General features: G+C 39.2%; 1 protein-coding gene across 1 annotated transcript; it reads left to right on the forward strand.

Moving 5' to 3' along the window:
* Window positions 1-16224: 16224 nt before the first annotated feature.
* Window positions 16225-16848, forward strand: PPP1R2C (PPP1R2C family member C). Its single transcript, XM_021673266.2, has one exon. It carries the CDS (start codon window positions 16225-16227, stop codon window positions 16846-16848), a length of 624 nt encoding a protein of 207 aa, XP_021528941.2.
* The last annotated feature ends 2357 nt before the right edge of the window (window positions 16849-19205 follow it).

The following is a 19205-nucleotide window of genomic DNA, read 5'->3' on the forward strand; positions in this document are numbered from 1 at the left end:
TGTTCTGTGGCAAACTTTGTGGCCAGCCTCCATCTTGTTTTATATCCTTGGGAGCATGGCCTGTAACCATGTGGCAATGCCTTTGTTTTGTCCTCTGCAGTTTTACAATGGCAACCTGGGGTTCAATCTTGGCTTAGGGAATGAGTTCTTTCTGGTTTGATATCTGTGAGACCTTTGCTGTCTGTTGTTGATTCTCTTCCCCACCATGAACTGCCTTTGATTTTCCTTTCTCTGAGTCTTTAGTAAAGTTTGAAAGAAGTTTAGTAAAGTTTGAAAGCCACTTGGTGTGACTAAAATCAGGTAATAAGGGAGTTAAAAGGACTTTCTTAAAGAGTGCTCAGCTTAATTAAAAGTGGATATCCAAGTTATGGGTATATTTAAAGGGCCTTTATGTTTTTCTTTTCTTTGATTTGTTTTGCTGGAAGAAGGTTTTTTCTCAGTTGACCGAATTATTTTTTTTTCATTTGGCCTTGCCACTCTCAATGCACACATCAGAGGGGAGACACCTCTGTTTTCCTCACGGAACCTCAGGAATTAAAAGCAAGTAGATCCCTTTCAAAATCTGTTTTTGCTCCGTCTATGCCTGTTTCTTAGGCCTTAGAAGCTGCATGTTTCCTTAGCCCTGTCTCTTAAAGGGCTCCACCCAGATGTTGATAATCCAATTAGGAGATTGGCAAACAAACACTTTTATGGTGACTGAGTTTTCTTCTTCCTGTCTGTGTAGTTATATATGTGTTGTGTGTGTGATGCCTATAAAAAGAGCTCTAATTAATTGGCCTAAAGGAAGATAAGCTCTTGGATAAAATATTTTTTAAAGGGAAGATAAAAGCTGTGGTACCTTTCAGTTCACGTTACTTTAATCTTTGAGAAATAAAAACAGCTTTAAAGATTATTGGTAAAAAGCAGATGTCATCAAAATATAAAGAGGTAGACTAAATTACGCAGGTCAGGTGCTAGCTTTGCTAAATATTTTAAGGTTAGAAACTGCTTTTTGGGTTTTGAGAACTATTTGACTTGCCTGCTTCACAATTGGTAAGGCCCAAAGACGTATGGAATTAATCATGCCCTTAATTAAGCTGGAAGGGGTCAAACCTTGGCTGCACCTAGCATATAATTAAAACAACTTACCAGGTTTTACATTAAAGTTAAAAATTGCTAGGAGTAACCATTATAACATGTAATCGAAATTACTGGAAATAGATTTACATGTGAGGTATATAAGAACAGTAAAATGTGTTTTTAGTAAAAGATTATTAAAAAGGCGTGGAAGTGTAAATCTTGCCCAGGGTTAAATAATTGTTTTAAATTAGATAAGATAAAGCTAAAAGTTCAAACAAGTGGTGGAAGGATTGTAAAGTTAATCTTGCAAAAATTCTGTGTGTGAACATATTGACTAAATTAAAAAGGGTATTATACGGTTTTTCTGTAAATTGAACATTGAAATAAAAACACAGCAATGTACTCTTAAGGCACTAATCTGATCTTTAGTAAAATTGGTAAAGGGTTATATATAAAAGGTTTTTGCTTTTTTAAAATTTGTGAGTCAAATTTAAAAAATATAACCTAAATAAGATTGAACACAATTTTGGCAATCCCATTTACCTAAACATGTCAAATAATCCTGTTTTCCTCTCTTTTGGATACTTCAGGGGCCCTCTGAAGCACCCAAAAGCCAAGCATCAGGAAAGACAATTTACTAATATATGTTCCAAAATTGCGTGAGATTTCTAAAAGTATAATGTCTAAAGTATATGCTATCAATCATAGTTAAGGTTATTAAGTTATTGTAAACCACAGAGATAACCAAACTTCTTTGTCAGTTGTGTTTCTAACTGTAACTACCCTGGACATTTTGTTATTTACAAACAGTATTTTTTTAATCCTTTTCAAAAGAGGGTTTATTATAAGCTACAGGATTCTGACAGGTGCTCTCAAATACAGGTTTCTGATAACTTTGGAGATTGTGACATTGGAATAAAGGAAAAATGTACAGGATTTATGAAGAGCCCAAATGTTCATGAATATCAAACAAAACAAAAGTCAACTAAATGGACTGAGCTCACAAAACTGAAGCAACCTTTTTGACTTTTGCTTGGAATAGTGCTGACCATTGTTTTGTTTTCTCGAGTCAAGGAAACTTATTTTGAACTATTTATGGCCTTTGATAATTGAGTGAGGTATACTCCTGTGAACAAAATTTGGAGCATGTTTGTTTGTCTCTGCATGGTTCCTCTAGAATTCAGAAACTATCTGTGAGTATTCTTAACTTATGGCAATATAGTTGTTTGCATCAGTGCAATAAGAATCCATTTTCTTTTGCAACAGGACACAATTGCAGAAACTGGTTGTTTTGCCAAGGCTTTGATTGGAAGGGTATGCTTCCCTTTAAGGAGTCAAGCTCAACTTGCAGAGCTGATAAAAACCTCTTGGGGAAACTGGCCTCATACCCTTGCCTACACAGTCCTTGTACAGGGTTCCTGACCTGTGCTCAGTAAAGAATGTCACTTTCTAACAGGCCCAGGAACTCTAAGTTTATCCTGGGACCTTAAGAGGAGAGGATCACCGGACTCACATGTATTTGAGGATACAAATCCATGGCTGGGCACCACTTTAAATGGTCTTATTTGAGATTCTTTGTGGAATTGATTTCCATCAAAGCCATTCTAAGAGGCCTATGTAAAAATAGTTATTCTTGCTGCATCTTATGCACATAATCGTGTCAATTACTAAAGTCTATTTTGTAAAAACTTCAGTCCTGTTTGTCATGATTTGTTTTTTAAACAAAAATGAGGAATAAAGAGAGAGAAATTATGCTTCAAAACTTATCATAATTTGTCATTAAATTCTAAACTCATTAGTCATTTTTAAGTTTTTGCCTGCATTTTAGATTAACCCTGCTTGTTTCTGTGAACCAACCAGCAAACTCTGGCTGCAGCTCAGAAAGAACAAAAGGGATGAGTATGGTGGCTCATGCCTGTAATCCCAGCACTTTGGGAGCCTGAGGCAGGTGGATCGCCTGAGGTCAGGATTTCAAGACCAGCCTGACCAACATGGAGCCACCCCGTCTCTACTGAAAATACAAAATTAGCCAGGCCTGGTGGTACATGCCTATAATTCCAGATACTTGGGAGGCTGAGGCAGGAGAATCACTTGAACCCAGGAGATGGAGGTTGCAGTGAGCCTAGATTGCACACTAGCCTGGGCAACAAGAGCGAAACTACATCTCAAAATAAAGCTGGGCGATGAATAATATAGAAATGTGGATCAATATTCTAGTTACGAGCAATTATCCTGCAAATCCTGCCAGGTGATGGAACTAAATAGGGTGCCCATCACCCAGAGGTCTCTTTTTTGGGAGACTAAGACCAAGGGAGTTAACCAAAGCCAAACACCATGCACCCAAATCTTAACAAGCATAACTGTAGCCACCAGTTACCTGGGCAGGTCACAAGACATCCTTTTCTCTCCCTTGTTGGAGGAGGACTCAATTCCACAGCTTCACATTAGCATGCAGCTGATGATAAGGAATCGATGCAACCACCCAGAGACACATTTTTGTCCCAAACTCAATTCCAAGCTTCAGGTCAAAGTCCTAGGAAAGAAAACTGGATATGAGGGATTAGGAGGCAGATGATAATGGAAGTTAAAAGGCACAATGCGAGTGGGCATGGCTGATCCTTGCCAATTAAGCCAATCTTCCCGTTTCACGGATAAAGGTCACACTAGTATCCATGGCATAAATGAGGTCAATGTAATCCAAGGCTACTGACAGCAGGGGAGATAGGGTGTATGTGTGTAAGAGCAGATACTTCCACCCACTAGGCCCTCCTGTTAACATGGATGAAAGCCACTTTAACACCCATGGGTAGCAGCCTGTCATGGTCACCAGGACTGGGGGATACAGGGATGGTGGAAAGATAGATGAACAACTCACTTTCCCTGCCTCACATACCCCAGGTAGCTGCCAAGAAGAGAAAGGAACCAGAGATACCTGCTTCCCTCTTTCTAGTTGAGTAACCATTTATTTCAGTCTGTACCCCTTTCAAATGTATCCTGAACCCCTGGTTTTTTCCTGTGAAAAAAACACCTTCTTTTTTCATTTCTCCTTCTCTGTCCTCTCTTCACTGATAGGTAATTGTTTCTCTGTACTATAAGACACTCCCCTCAGATGCATCCTCCAAAATGGGAAAAGTTAATTTCCCAAGTCATACACTGGTTGGCTTAGGATTGGGCTCAGGGGAGGGGAACGCAGAGGCTCAACATGCTGGCAAAAGGGTAAAGTTTTTTACCAGTCAGGCTTTTGGCCTCCTCTCCCTGTGCAAGCCAGTAAAAGGCCTTGAGATTTTTGAGCTGTCTTTACCCCTTCCCTTGTTTCATTTTGATTTTAAATAACGCTTTGTCTGTTTCTGCCCTCAGGCCATCATACTCCAAATGGTCATGCAATCGCAGCCTCTGATGATGGCCCCTTCCCCTGTGAACCCTTAGATAGGCCGCTGAGGGAGGTCTGATTGCCGTTTTCCGCAAAACAGTGCCCCCTATCAGCAGAAAGCAGTTAAAATTGGTGTTCTTCCTTATCCTTATTCTAATGACAGTTAGATGTACTTCTTTAGAGGGGGGAATGAGACAGCAAGGTGAGAAGGGGTTCCCAGAGAATTATCAACCAGCCTGTGCACTAGGAGGACAGGGTGGAGCCTTGGAAAGTTTGTGCCATTTGCAGTGGGGAGGAGCCTGGCCTCTCCTGTTCCTCTGTTGTAACCTGGGATTACATCTGTGAGGTGGGGGCCTGTTAACAGGAACCCCTCTTGATTTGCTGAGAGTTTTTTTTTCCTTTTCACCCAATAAATTCCATTCCCCCTCACCCTTTAAAGTGTTTGCATACCTAACATTTCCTGATTGTGTGACAAGAACGTGTTTTTGTTTTTGTTTTTTTCTACAACAAAGGCTCTCCCACTGGAAATATAGTGGATGGTGGTATGGTTTCTCTCTGTTCCCCACCCAAATCTCGACTTGAATTGTCCTCCCATAATTCCCACATGCTGTGAGAGGGACCCGGTGGGAGATAATTTGAATCATGGTGGTAGGGGGGAGGCTTTCCCCTATATTGTTCTTCCTGTAGTGAATAAGTCTCACAAGATCTGATGGTTTTATTAGGGGTTTCTGCTTTTGCATCTTTCTCATTTTCTCTTGGCCCTGCCATGTTCAAAGTGCCTTTCACCTCCCGCCATGATTCTGAGGCCTCTCCAGCCACGTGGAACAGTTAAGTCCAATTAAATCTCTTTTTCTTCCTAGTCTTGGGTATGTCTTTATCAGCAGCATGAAAATGGACTAATAGAGAGGGCTACTAAATATTTGCTGAAAGTAGAAATTTTTAGGCCTATATCTAAATTACATATAATGTGTCAGTGACTGGGATAGGTATAGTTTACCCCAGCATGTGGGGAGCGGGAGCAGAGAGAAGTGGGGCAATGAAACTTCAGACATCTGCTCATCCCTTGCAGCAGGGCAGTAACAGTAAATTGTGTAAAGAGGTATGCTGGAAAGATGGTTGATGTTTTCTAACTTTTAGGCTTACAGTAGTAGTGAGACATATCCTGCTGCGTTGACTAGATTTAGAATTTTTAGTTTGATGACAAGAACATAAAATTTGGGTTTTTCTTAGAGTGACTTTCATTAAGCAGAAAGTTAGCCAATGGTTAATAAAAAATTATTTTAAAAATAATGTGTGACCTAAATTTGCAATGCCTAATTTTTTTCTTTAAATGATTTTGTTTGTGACCCATGTAACAGGTCACAAATCACAGTGCTCCTGCACTAGCCTGAATTACCATTGTGCTACTGAATGATGAGTTTCAGAAAATGCAAGAATTGCAGGGTGGCTGACTCATTATATATGGAGCAGCTTGTATATTCACATCATAGTATGTGGGGGTGGGTGCTGTGTACACACAAAGGCAAAATCCCAATGCACTAGAATTGATTTCTTCCTGATATAACAGAGGATTTTCCTATAGCCTTGAATATCAGCTTTTGAATCCCTGAAAACCCTCATCACACAATACAACTTTTTTCAAAGGGTGTGTTATCAATACATTTTTTCTGGAATGAATAACACAGTGTTAAAGTGATTGCAGAGTTCCTGAAGTTAGTAGGAATTTAGAGAATACAGGACAACTTGAACTTAAGGTGCTTAAGGCCATTGTAAAAGTTTTATAATTCTTTCATGCTTTTGCTTTTGTGTTCTAAAATGCAGAAAAACCTTGAGGGAGAGAAGAGGAAGCAAAATGTTATCAGAAGGAAAAAAATTCTTGTGAATGCTACCTGGAGGGGAAAATGTGAAACTGGATCTTAATTTTCTTTTTGTTTTTCAAAGGATATTTCTGCCTATGAAAAATGAGGCCTATGAAGGACAGAAAGTGTGCCAAAGTCACTCTTTGTAACAATCCCCAAATTCCACATAGGTCCATGTGAATGACTGGACAAATTCTGTCTGTAAGGCCTCTGGAGCTCCTTTTCCTCCACTCAAAAATCTCATTCTCCTAATTCCTTATCATCTATCATTTATGATTCACTTAAGAAACATTTTTGTAATACCTACTATGTGCCAGGTATCTTCATGTCATGAAGATATAAAGATTGAAACAGTAGTGAGCAAAACAGAAACCTTCTGTTAAAAAATTATTTATAACGGCCGGGCACGGTGGCTCACGCCTGTAATCCCAGCACTTTGGGAGGCCGAGGCGGGTGGATCATGAGGTCAAGAGATCGAAACCATCCTGGTCAACATGGTGAAACCCTGTCTCTACTAAAAATACAAAAATTAGCTGGGTGTGGTGGTGCACGCCTGTAATCCCAGCTACTCAGGAGGCTGAGGCAGGAGAATTGCCTGAACCCAGGAGGCAGAGGTTGCAGTGAGCCGAGATGGTGCCATTGCACTCCGGCCTGGGTAACAAGAGCGAAACTCCGTCTCAAAATAAAAAAAAAATTATTTATAACACTCATCAAACATGGTAAGGAAGACAAATCAATAGGGGACTATCACAATAGGTATAGGAACAACTGCAGTGAGGTCTTGCAGTAAAGGAGAGAAATTAGGCTTGTCTCCCAAACCAATAAAGACAAGTGTGGATTTATAGCCAAGGAGCAATGTGGGGGGTCAGTGGATGGAAAATTAATAAGAATAAACATCAGGGGTAAGGAGGAGTCTTTATAGACTGACTCAACAGGATTTTTGCTGAAGGCAGGCCAGAGTGACAAGATATGGAGAATGAGGTATGAGTAATTTGATCAGCTATTCAGGGTGTTCAGGTACCAATGGTGGAGGATTTTCACTAAATGAACTTATAATGCGACAGGCCAGGTCTAACTAACAGCTGAACAGGCAGGGCTCCCTAACAACTGTTTCAGCAGTGACTGAGTGGTGAAGTTAAATATTAAAAGCTGAGAGAGCCAATGCCCTAATACAGAGGCTGGAAGGTAACAAAAGCACGCCAAGAGTTTTGCCCAGGCCTTCCCTGGGCCTTGAAGCATGACAAGGTAATGAAGAAATTCTTTACAGGACCCATTTAAGATTAAGGAAGTTTTTACTGGGGGTCTGAACACCCCAGACATCCACAAAAAAATTTTAGTGGAGTTCTAAAAGAACTCTCCAAACCTCCCTGATTTAGCAGGAAACAAGATAAGGGTAATCACACTGGCACCTGGACCCATCTAGATTAAGTCAATTTACTGAGGCTCCAAAGGAAGGTCTTCAAAACTCAGATTTTAGTTATAGATTAGAAGAAGTTATTCACTTATGTCTTTAGATGAATGCACACTTACGTGTAGACATATAGCTTAGAAGGTATATAAGCTCTGGAAAACTGTAATTTTGAGTTGGTCTGGTGTTATTTTCTCAACCTTCTCCCTGTACCTGGTTACAGAAATAAACTCTCTTCTTTCCCAGTTCACCTGCGTCTCGTTATTGGGCTGTGAGAATAAGCAACCCCACCCTTGGTTTGGTCTGAGAACAGTAGGATTCTTGTTCAAACTGGATTCTACAAGGACAGAGGGAAGCCCAAGTTTGGGCCTAATCAAGAGGGCTCAAAGGAGCCTAACTAAAGATAGGTCAAGGAGAGAGTCCTTGTCATTCTCCTCTTGTTCAAGGAAAGAAGAAACATTCAGATATTTGCTGAATGCTGCAAGAAGTCAGGCATTGAATGAGGGGCATTTTCATTATTATCAAGATGAATGGCTGCAAACAGTTGTTGAATCCAGTAAGCAGCTAGTCAAGAAGATTTCTAGACTTAAGCTCAAAACATTTTTAGATGGGGGAGTGAGGACAGCAGTGGCAATATGATAAATTTCTTGCTTTGATTTGCAGTTTTAATGTTTTTGATGATATCAAATGTTTCAGTAAACTTTCTAAGTGGGTCACACAGCAGCAGGTATAAAGTAAAGATCATTACCTACATATAATCTGCTATGGTTTATATCATTTGAAGTTTATATCAAGTTGCCTAGTTTCAATTTGCAGGACTTTATAGAAAGGGTAGTTTTAGATTTCAGTGATACCAAGTCAGGAGGGTGGGAGAAAAATTGGAAGCATTAGTTTGGAGAGTTATAATCAGAGAAAGAAAACTAGAAAAATTTAGAATCCAGTCCGGTTTATGGGTGGATAATAGAACTAAACACGATGAACAGGACTATAATCTGATAATGGATGCACTACAGTTTTCCACTGAAACAAAATTTCTTTCTATAGTCATCCCCCTTTTGATTCTTGCTTGTAAAATAAATCTGATCTCATTAGCTTTGGCCTGCCTATTTACATAAATACAAAAAGAATGGTAATTAACTACATAGGTCTTTTAGAGTCTGCTTTGCTGGAACTTTTCATAAGGAATCTCAAACTACACTTTTAAAACCTTCTCAAGGCTATGAAGCCAAGCCAAGAGTTTGCTACCAAATTTTGCCTGCAGTATCTTGGGATTTAGATGAATTCCTCTCTTCTCAAGGTTCCCACAGTACCCTGAGGTTCCTGGGCCTGCATGATGGTTAATTTTATGTGTCACCTTAACTGGGTCAATGGATGCTGGTAAACCATTATTTCTGGGTATGGCTGTGAGGGTGTTTTTGGAAGAGAATGGCATTTAAATCCACCCTTCCCAGTGTGAGTGGGCATCATCCAGTCTTTTGAGGGCCCACTTGAATAGAACAAAAAGGCAGAGGAAGGATACATTCTCTCTCTTTCTTGAGCTGGAAAGTCCATCTTCTGCCTTTGGACAGCAGAGTCCCTAGTTCTTGAGCCTTCAGACTCCATAATTTACATCAGCATCCCCCTGGTTCTCAGGCCTACTGCCATAAATTGGGTGTTACACCATTGGCTCCCCTGGTTCTGAGGCCTTCAAACTCAAACTTCACTACACCACTGGCTTTTCTGGTTCTTGGTATCCATAATCACGCAAGCTAATTCCCATGATAAATCTCTTCTTATCTATCTATCTAACTATCTATCCATCTATCTATCTATTTTTGTTGGTTTAGTTTCTCCAGAGAACCCTGACATATACAATCTGCCAGGAAGTGACCTCCCTCACTCACCTGTAATGCTGGGAACGCTGTAAGCCAGGTACTGGGCCAGTTTTTCCAAGAGTGTTTTGTAAGCATTGGCTCTATAAAGTCAACTTTATTTCTTTAAAGCTAATTCTATACCCATTATTCCCTAATATGGCATTCTGGTCAAAGTATTGGTAATGTAGCCAATTTCTCTAGTTGTGTCTAGTTACAAGGAAAACATATTCTTACTGAATTTGGGCAAATAACTGTATTCCCATGAAAATAAAAATATTCAATAAGAGGTTCCAAATTCTGGAGGGATAAGGTAGACAGAAAGATAAATATTCATTTTTGTTGACAAAAGTATAGTCTACTAAATTGCTATAAGTTATAGACAGCTTAAGAGAAAAGAGGAAAAGGGACCTTGAATCTGGAAGCTAAAACATTAAAGAACGAGCAATATTTCATAACAAAAGTATACAAAAGTATAAACATTCTCATTAGTTCATTCAGTCCCATGTAGCAAATCCTTGTTTTCCTTGATTTAGGGTTAGCAGTTTTATGAGTCTATCAGTTTTTTCATTGTCTGGAAGTTCTTACTCAGTCTAGTGGCATGTTTGCAAAGTTACTCAATTGATGCCATCATGGAAATTTCTTGCCTGTAGCTGATTGTAAATGCTTTCAGAGAAGAATCAGAGTAAGACAAAAACTATCTGTGAGCAACAGAAGACTTAAAATGACCATGATTAAAGATATGAAGAGAGGTCATTTGACAAGAAATTTGGTTAGTTCTGTGGCATATAGCATTTTAAGATAATAACTGCAATTATGACTGATTATGTGGTCAGTAAGGGCATTGACAAATTTTTAGGAATTTCATACAATTTCTGAAACACTTATATTAATGAGTCATACCCATACACATATAATCTATAGAAGGTTAAGCATCACTTCTTATTTGACAGTGCTTCTCATGTAATTTAACTTATGAAATAAATGTAATTACTTTAATATCTCTCTTTTACAAGGTGAAAGAACAAGTTCTTCAATAAGAGAGCTCTCTGGTGAATCTCAGTTAGTTCTAAGTCAAAAAGATATCATTTAGAATTTGATTTTGAGAAGTTTGTCAAAAATTTTAAAAGGGTTGAGCACTTGATTAAATAGGATTACAGATCACTATGAAACATACTTACTTATCAATTTAATCAAAGTGGCAATAAAAGATTTTAGAGGTAAATATAGAAAGTAACATACTGGAGAAAAATAACCCTAGCTTTTTTAATATTGAAAAGACTTGCTTTTGAAAGTAATTAAATGTGTGATAAAGACAACATGAAGCACAGGAAATTTATTTACATAAGACATAGCATCTTTCTTTCCTAGATGAATTATTCAACAGGTAAAGACAAATCTTTCACAATAATTTAAGAAAACTTTGTTCTTTTAACTGAGAGAAAATCAAATTTTAGATTTGGATCAGCACATTATTGAGCTTAGAAAAATCCTTATAAAAAATTAGCATCTTGACCACACATAAAATTCCTTTTCCACAACTTCTACAACTTTTAAAAAATATGTATTTTGCTTCAGTGCTACTCTTTTCCCCTTTCTCATTTTGGAACAATCACTCATCTTACTTTAGGACAAAATGACTCTTTTTTTCCTTAATGAAAAAGCATTTTTCATATTTTATGCACTTTTCTTCATTAAAAACATATCTTACTACCCTTGTATATTTTGCATACAAAGTTGTTTCCCTACACCCTTATTTCTAGTGGTTTTAATTATATATGTATTGATAATATTTTTTAGCCATCATTCACCTTTTGCAGAAAAAACTAGGAAGTGGACAGTTGTGAGGTGTCTGTCATATACCAGCATTCTGTATGATCACATTAGCAAATTTTGTGAATATACCATCCCACATTTCTTACAGGTATAGGTTATTTTTTTATAATACAATTTTTCATGTTTATTAAGCGGCCCAAATATATTTTAGCCTCTCTATTCCATATGAAAATAAGAACCTAAAAGTATATAAACGTAAAGTTAGCTTTAGTAGTATTTTAATAGTTTATCTTGCTTAGAAATGATCTAGTTACTTAATTAATATCTATTTCTTAATTTAACTTAGGATAACTCTAAGGTTTCACATTACCAAATATTTGGAAACTGTTTTTAGGTTATAATAATTATAACATTAAACAAGGCTAAAAATCACTTCATTATTTTTCTGTTAACTAATTTTATAGCATGTGCATGTTAGGCAAGCATCAAAAAATCAAAAACCTAAAAATATTAAATATATGGGCTTTTGTTTAACTGCTGTGCTTAGTATACATGAAGTGATGGATACTGCACTTTTACTTGTTCATTCTTAGGTTAAATTTATAATTTTTATATCTTTAAACATTTAGTAGAAATAGCATACTAGAAAACCCAGGGTAGAATAAATATGTTTGCTCATTTTATCCTTAATGCTGATAATTCAGAAGATACACCCTTTTTTATTAAACCAACAATATTAAAGTAATCTTATTTCCCAAAGATTTACCCAAGTCATATGAAATTGAAAATGATTTGAGTTAATTCCTATATTTCTGGGAGTTTTAGTAATATTTAATTTATATGTCTCATTTATCTTGTAAGCCAATTTGAATATAACTCCTCCTTTAAGGAATTTTATGAATTAATTTGTAATACCATCTGGAAGTAGGGAAATATCATTTACATAATATGCGTGCATACATACAAGCATATATAAACATACAGATGCAAACAGAGATCTTACAGCTTTTATTCTAAGATTTTAGCCATGAATCAGGCAACACACTAATACAAAACTCACTGGTTTATCTCCACTTATATTTTTATCTGAATTGCGTTTCTGACAAAAATGGGACAAATTGAGGTTACCTACTCAATAAGAGGTAAAGATTAGGGAAAAGAGCTAATGCATGCCGGGCTTAATACCTAGGTGATGGGTTGATAGGTGCAGCAAACCACTATGGCATATATTTACCTATGTAACAAACCTGCACATCTTGCACATGTACCCCAGAACTTAAAGAAAAAAGAAAGTTAAAAAAAAGGAATATGATAAAGTATCAGTTATAAAATATGTAACTTTTTTTTGTTGTTGTTCATTTTTAATGTATTTTTTTAATTGCATTTTAGGTTTTGGGGTACATGTGAAGAACATGCAAGATTGTTGCATAGGTACACACATGGCCATGTGATGTGCTGCCTTCCTCCCCATCACCTATATCTGGCATTTCTCCCTATGCTGTCTCTCCCCAGCTCCTTTCTTAAGAAAGAACATGTTAAAAGGAATAAATAAAATGTAAATGACTGAAGAAAAAATAAGAGCTACAGCTTCTTATGAAGTTTTGTGGAGACCTCCAAGGACCTCCAAGATTTTCTTTTGCCCTGATATGTAATCCTATAAAGGCTGAAGACTAAATTTGAGATCAGAGACTGAGGGCACATCAAGAAAATGTCTAGATGATTCCAGAGTCAATCCGAGTAGATGAAATATCCAGTCTGGGCTGGGCACGGTGGCTCACTCCTGTAATCCCAGCACTTTGGAAGGCCGAAGTGGGCAGATCATGAGGTCAGGAGATCAAGACCATCCTGGTCAACATGGTGAAACTCCATCTCAAAACAAAAATCAGCTGAGTGTGGTGGTACGTGTCTATAATCCCAGCTACTCAGGAGACTGAGGCAAGAGAATTGCTTGAACCAGGGAGTCGGAGGTTGCAGTGAGTCGAGATTGCGCCACTGCACTCCAGCCTGGCAACAGACCATGACTCTGTCTCAAAAAACAAAACAAAACAAAACAAAAAATCCAGTCTGTTTCCAAGTAGCCTTTTTTTTTTTCAGCCTCAGATAGTGGCTTTCAGGTATCTCTGAGTCCCTTGAGAGGCCCTAATATGAGTGGGAGGATTAAAGTTCAAATGCCTGAGGGAGTGGAGATGGAGTGAGAAGGGAAATGTCTGTCAGGGGTGGACAGAGAAGTGGAGCAGGCAGGGGTTTGAGGGGAACACATCAAGGAATTCAAGGGAGCAGAAGGGAAGATCGAAGGTTGTAAGAGGAAGAAGCAATGGGAAGGAAGAGACCATAGAGGAGCGAGTTTGAGGAGATCTCAAGTTCCTCAAAGAGGCCATTGGAGTTCCAAATAATCCTCAGCAAAATCATGCCAATAAGAAAGGAAGTAGACAGATCTGGTATGAACAGGGTTTCAAGAGGAGGGGTTTCAGAAAACTGAGCAGTTTCTATGGGAGAAGCAGGATCAAACAGAGAGAAAAGAGAGGCCTCACAAAAAGCCAGGAAAAATAAAATTTCCAGCCCAGTAATCATAGGGTGGATCCTTACTTGAAACAAGAGTCAGGAAAATATTCCAGGCCAGGGAACCAGGAAGTAATTAAACAAGGGTGGGGCAGGAAGAATTTTCTAGCCAGGGCCAGGCCCAAGAATCAGAGAATATATATAACTCCACTCCAAACAAAGAGCCAGGAAGAAAGACTTCCAGCCCAACAGGTGCCTTTTCTTTTCTTTTTTTTGAGACAGGGTCTCATTCTGTCACCCAGGCTGGAGTGCAGGAGGCTCAGGTGCCTTTCATAAAAAGCTGCAGACTAATCCAGCTTCAGAGAGTATATTCAGAATCATAAGAATCAAAATGCATCCTCACCATGCTTCAACAGACTGCCATCTGAAGCACTGGCTCAAGAGGTGGACTTACCAATGGATTCCTAATCAGTCAGCCAAGAGTGAAGAGAAAGGTTTCAAAGGTGCATACTTCAGGTTCTGGATGAGAGCTCCAGGGGTCCAATGGTGAATCTGATCTTATCTGAGTCACAGCCAACATAACTGTTAAAAAATTATTCATGACAGTTGTTAAAGATGGTAAGGAAGACTCTATTCCATGGAGGACTATCAGAGTAGCTACAGGGACCACTGCAATGGGGTCACTCTTGCCGTAGGGGAGAAAAATTGGCATTGACACCCACTCCAACAAGAATAAGTAAAAGGCAGGGTGGAGACTCAGTGAATGGAAAATTACCGAAAGGAAACATCAGGGCTAAGGGGGATTCTTGCTAGACTGACCCAACAGGGCGACAAGATATCTAGTGTGGGGCATGAGGAATTTGATCAGCTATTCAGGGAGGTCAGATACCAGTGGTGGGGAAATTTCAATAAATTAACTTAGTAGGATTCATGCTCAAACTGGATTCTACAAGCCCAAGTTTAGGCCTAGTCGAGCAGAGGGCCTGGAGGAGCCTGATTAAGTTTGGTCAAAGGAGAGAGTCTTTGTCACTTCCTTTTACTTTTGATGTTTGTCATCTAGTGTAAACAGGTAAGAAATTACAAATGACTCCAAATGCTGTCACAGAGAATAAGAGACGCCATGAAAGCATAGGAAGGTCCATTTGCTGTGGGTAGAGGGGGTGTCAGGAAATTGCCCCTGAAAGTCTATGATGATTGAACTGAAATCTGAAGAGGCGCTCCAGGCTGCACGAAGAACCTGGGGAAAAAAAAAAAAAAAAACTCTTAGGAAGGATCATGAATGCTCCCATAATTGGAAGATCGAAATAGAAAGCTGGAGGTAGAGTGGGACGAATATAAGGGAAGAAGGCTCCAGATAGATGCCTGAGTAAACTGAGCAGACTATAACAGCTGCTTTTCAGCCTCTTCTGAATTTGGGTCTTTATGTCAAGAACAGTGGGCAGCCATTGAAGGGTTTGAAGGAGGGATGAAGATCTGATGGGTGTTTTGAGGGTGGGTGAGAGATTGGACAGCAACAGGAGGAGATACGGGGGGCCCAGTTCAATGGCTTGAGTGAAGTTGCCATAACAGAAAATGGTGATTGGAAACAGGGTGGTGGCAGAAGAGAGCAAATGAGCCTCTTGAAATATTTAGGTCACTTCTGAGGGCTGGATTAGAGAATGGGCAACATGAAGGGACTGAGGAGGACATGCAGATTCCCAGCTGATGTAAGTGGCTCTATGTTGGGGTCATCCACCAAGACAGGGAGAGGAGAGGAGGACCAAGGTATGTGAGGAGGAGGGAGAGTGTGGATGGGCACAGGAGGGAGGAGCAGAAGGTCATCACCTTCTAGCTGAGGCCTCTCATATTTCCTAAGTTGTGGCTTTCAAAGTTTTGACAGTGACCCATAATGAGAAACATTTTACATAGCTTTCCTGTAGGCAGATAGGGTGTACGGAAGTTTCTAAAACAATGCTTCCCGTTTCCATGTGCAACCAAAGGGTATTTCCTACCATATTTTCCTTTAAAAGAGAAAAATAAAATGACGTAAGCATGCTCCACGAGGCGGTAACTTAAGCGGTAAAGTCAGCGGTAATGGCGAAAGCAATGGTAGCTGTAACGGTAGCGGTGACGTCAGCGGTAACAGCAACGGTGATGGCAAAGGCAACAGTGGTTGTAACGGTAGAGCTAACGGTAGCGGTGACGGCAACGGTAATGGCAAGGGTAACGGTAACAGTAGCAGTGACGGAGGCGGCAACCATTGTGACGTCATACGCAACGTCCTTTGTGACACCAGGGCCTTGGTGCTACAACTAGGGCGTTGAGACCTGTTGCCCAGACAAGACTGCGCTGCAGTTTCAGACTGGAGGGATTCTGGCGGCTGCTTGGCTGCGCAACTCTCTCGCGGCCCTTGGCTCCACAAGGATGTCAGCCTCAGCCTCCACCTCCTCACAACTGCCCATCAAGGGGATCCTGAAAAACAAAAACTCGTCGGGTTCCTTGGTGGTGGCTTCCAGTCAGCAGTCTGGAGGGAATATTCAAGATGCAAAGAGGCAGAAATCCCAGAAGTGGGATGAATCAAGCATCCTTACGACATACCGCGCAAAGTACAAAGATTACTGTTTAATGAAGGAAGATGAGCCTAGCACTCCCTGCATGAGTGCGAGAGACGATGAGGAAGATTCAGTGCACGATGTTGAAGGAGAGGAAGCTATGACCCTCGACGTGCTACTTAAAAAACTAGCCGCCACTGATACTTTGGACCAGAGCTGTGAAGTGGAGGAGCCAGAGTGCAGCGATGCCTACATGAAAAAAATCCTCCTCCACAAGCAGGAGAAACAGCGGCAGTTTGAAATGAAAAGAAAGCTTCATTGCAATGAAGAATTGAACATCAAATTAGCTAGACAGTTAATGTCAAAAGACCTACAAAGTGAAGACAATGACAGTGAAGAAAGGCCACAAGCCACGAACGAAGAAAAGACTGCTGCAGAAAAATCAGAGGAAGCTCCTCTAAGCGATGAACTGCAAGTCCAGTCATGCGACGCATAGAAGATATCTGCTTCACCCTTGCAATTGTTTGTGAAATACAAACCTTGTTAATGTAATACACTGCTTCTTGTTTTCTATAGCGCATGCGTGGAGTACTAAATTACTTAAATTGTAATGCAAAATTGAATGTTAATCTTAGAGAGTAATAGATTAAGTGGGAAATGTCTGCTTGATATTACTGGTAATTATTTAACACAAATACAGATCCTGATATTGCTTTTAATTTTATACAACCATGTTACTTTTTATAAAACCATGGGTTAATGTATATGTTCTATAGCTTTTTAATATGTTAAAGACTTGAAGGGGGACTAATTTATATTCACTTCTAGTTTTACTAGCTGTTGTAGAAAAAGGTTTTGTTAAAAATTCAAAACATAATTGGTAAAGTAGATTATCTAGGCTGATAAATATTCAGACTAAAAAACACTTTAGGGTGATTTACTGTTTAATTGAGAGGGAATATATTATGAGTTATTGCTGAATTTCCTTATAGTACCTTTACAATTTCTCTTAATTTTCTTTGTGTTTACAAGGAAATGACTGAACTTTTTCTCATCAAAAGTAGCCATTTTTCATGCATTATCAGGTTAAAATTGCAACAATGTCTGTTTTGTTTTTTGTACAGAGGATGGGCAGATTTAGTATCAGTAGTTTTTTTTCAAATTCTAAATTAGGAGTCCCTTTTCATGCCTATCTTAACCTCCATCCTTTTTTCCCTAGTCCTTCCAGCCCATGCACATCCAATCCCTTACCTTTATGGAATATCATAGATAGTCAGGACATTAGAAACCTCTTTTTCTCTCAGATATTCTATGTGTTGCAACAGTGTCGTTTCCATTTTGAGCATCACGGTCTTCTCAGCCTAACAACATGTAGGGTTACATAACTATTTGAATGCAAAAAAGTGATCTCCATATGCCTGCAGAATGAACACCTGCCTGCAGATGCGTTCTTCTTTAAGTTCCTTCTGTCTGAAGGTGAAGACAGAAAGCTCAGCCCTCGTGACCTGTTCTTGCTCAGAAGAGAAGGAAACCCAGCTCACATTTGGCTAGACTTGGGGGAGGAATGGGGTTGCAGAAATTATAAGGGAAAACCATAGATGACTCACAAGTTGGGGGATAAGCAGATGAAGACATTGGAGGGAATAACATATGGTTCTACATGGGGGAGGGAGGTGTGTCAACTTAAAGAATAATTTTCCACAAGATGATACACTATTGTTTACCTAACACAACACCACATTTAGGTTATTAGGGAGAAATGTGGGCAACGAGATGAGGGATGAAGCCTCCAAAACCCAAATTTGGGGAGGAATACAACCAGTAATTTTTAATAAGAAACTTGATCAAATTAGCACCACCATTTTATAATTGAAAAATTCAACCCATAAGAGACAGGATGCAACATTCAATACACATTCAAGGGGAAGCAGAAGAGACTGAGCTCTCAGCCAGTCCACCCTTGGTGGGCTTTAGCAACTGAAGCTGCATATATAGAGGCCTTTGGAGGATTTAAGAATGCAGACTGCAAAAAGTCTGGGGAAAACTGAAAATTGTGGGTGTGTGTCTGTGTTTGTGTGTCTCTGTGTGGGCACGAGGGAAAGCTGCCTTGAGCATTCTTCTCTACCAGTATAAACAGTTCTCTAAGACAAGGTTATACATTATTGGCTCCTGAAAAATGGTAAAGAATTGTTTTTATCATTGTGTAGGCAGAGCATTTTTTGCATCACTGAACTTTCCTAGGCATGCTGGGTACAAAATACCTTATTCTTTCATGAAGCCTTCTTTTTCTTCATCTTTTTTTCCTGTTTTAAAGCAGGCTCTTTGAAAGGTGCATATGAACCCAGTTTTCATAGCAATTGCAAGCATCAGTGATAACCCAGAGCTTCTAAGTTATAATATACAGGCTACCCTACTAATGAGTTTCAAACTGAATTTCCATGAGACAACGGCTCAGCCACTGATAGATAAGGTCAGACCCCATCTTCAAACTTTAAATTAAATCAGGATAGATCAAAATGCAACAGAGGGAGGAGTGTCCTTTTGGGAAAGTATGCTGTTAAGAATATGTTCTTTGTGGAGGCAAAACAGTTGCTTTTGTGGTTTGTAAATCCCAGATGAAAAAATTATGAAACAGATACAACTTCTTCTGGGTTACTAATGGCATGTTGTCATTTTCTCATACTATTTGTGAGCGAGTTTTTATCATGGTAGCTCAGACTCTAAGAAAGCACACAATCCTTTGCTTTAGGAAGAACAGACATATGGCTTATTTTTTGCCAGATCTCACATAGCATTATGTTATAATTTATTAAATTATTTATTTATACACTAGGTGCCAAGACTCTGTGCCTA

This window comes from Aotus nancymaae, unplaced genomic scaffold (genome assembly GCF_030222135.1).
Source record: "Aotus nancymaae isolate 86718 unplaced genomic scaffold, 86718_ANA_hifiasm-v0.15.2.pri h1tg000058l, whole genome shotgun sequence".
NCBI lineage: Eukaryota > Metazoa > Chordata > Mammalia > Primates > Aotidae > Aotus > Aotus nancymaae.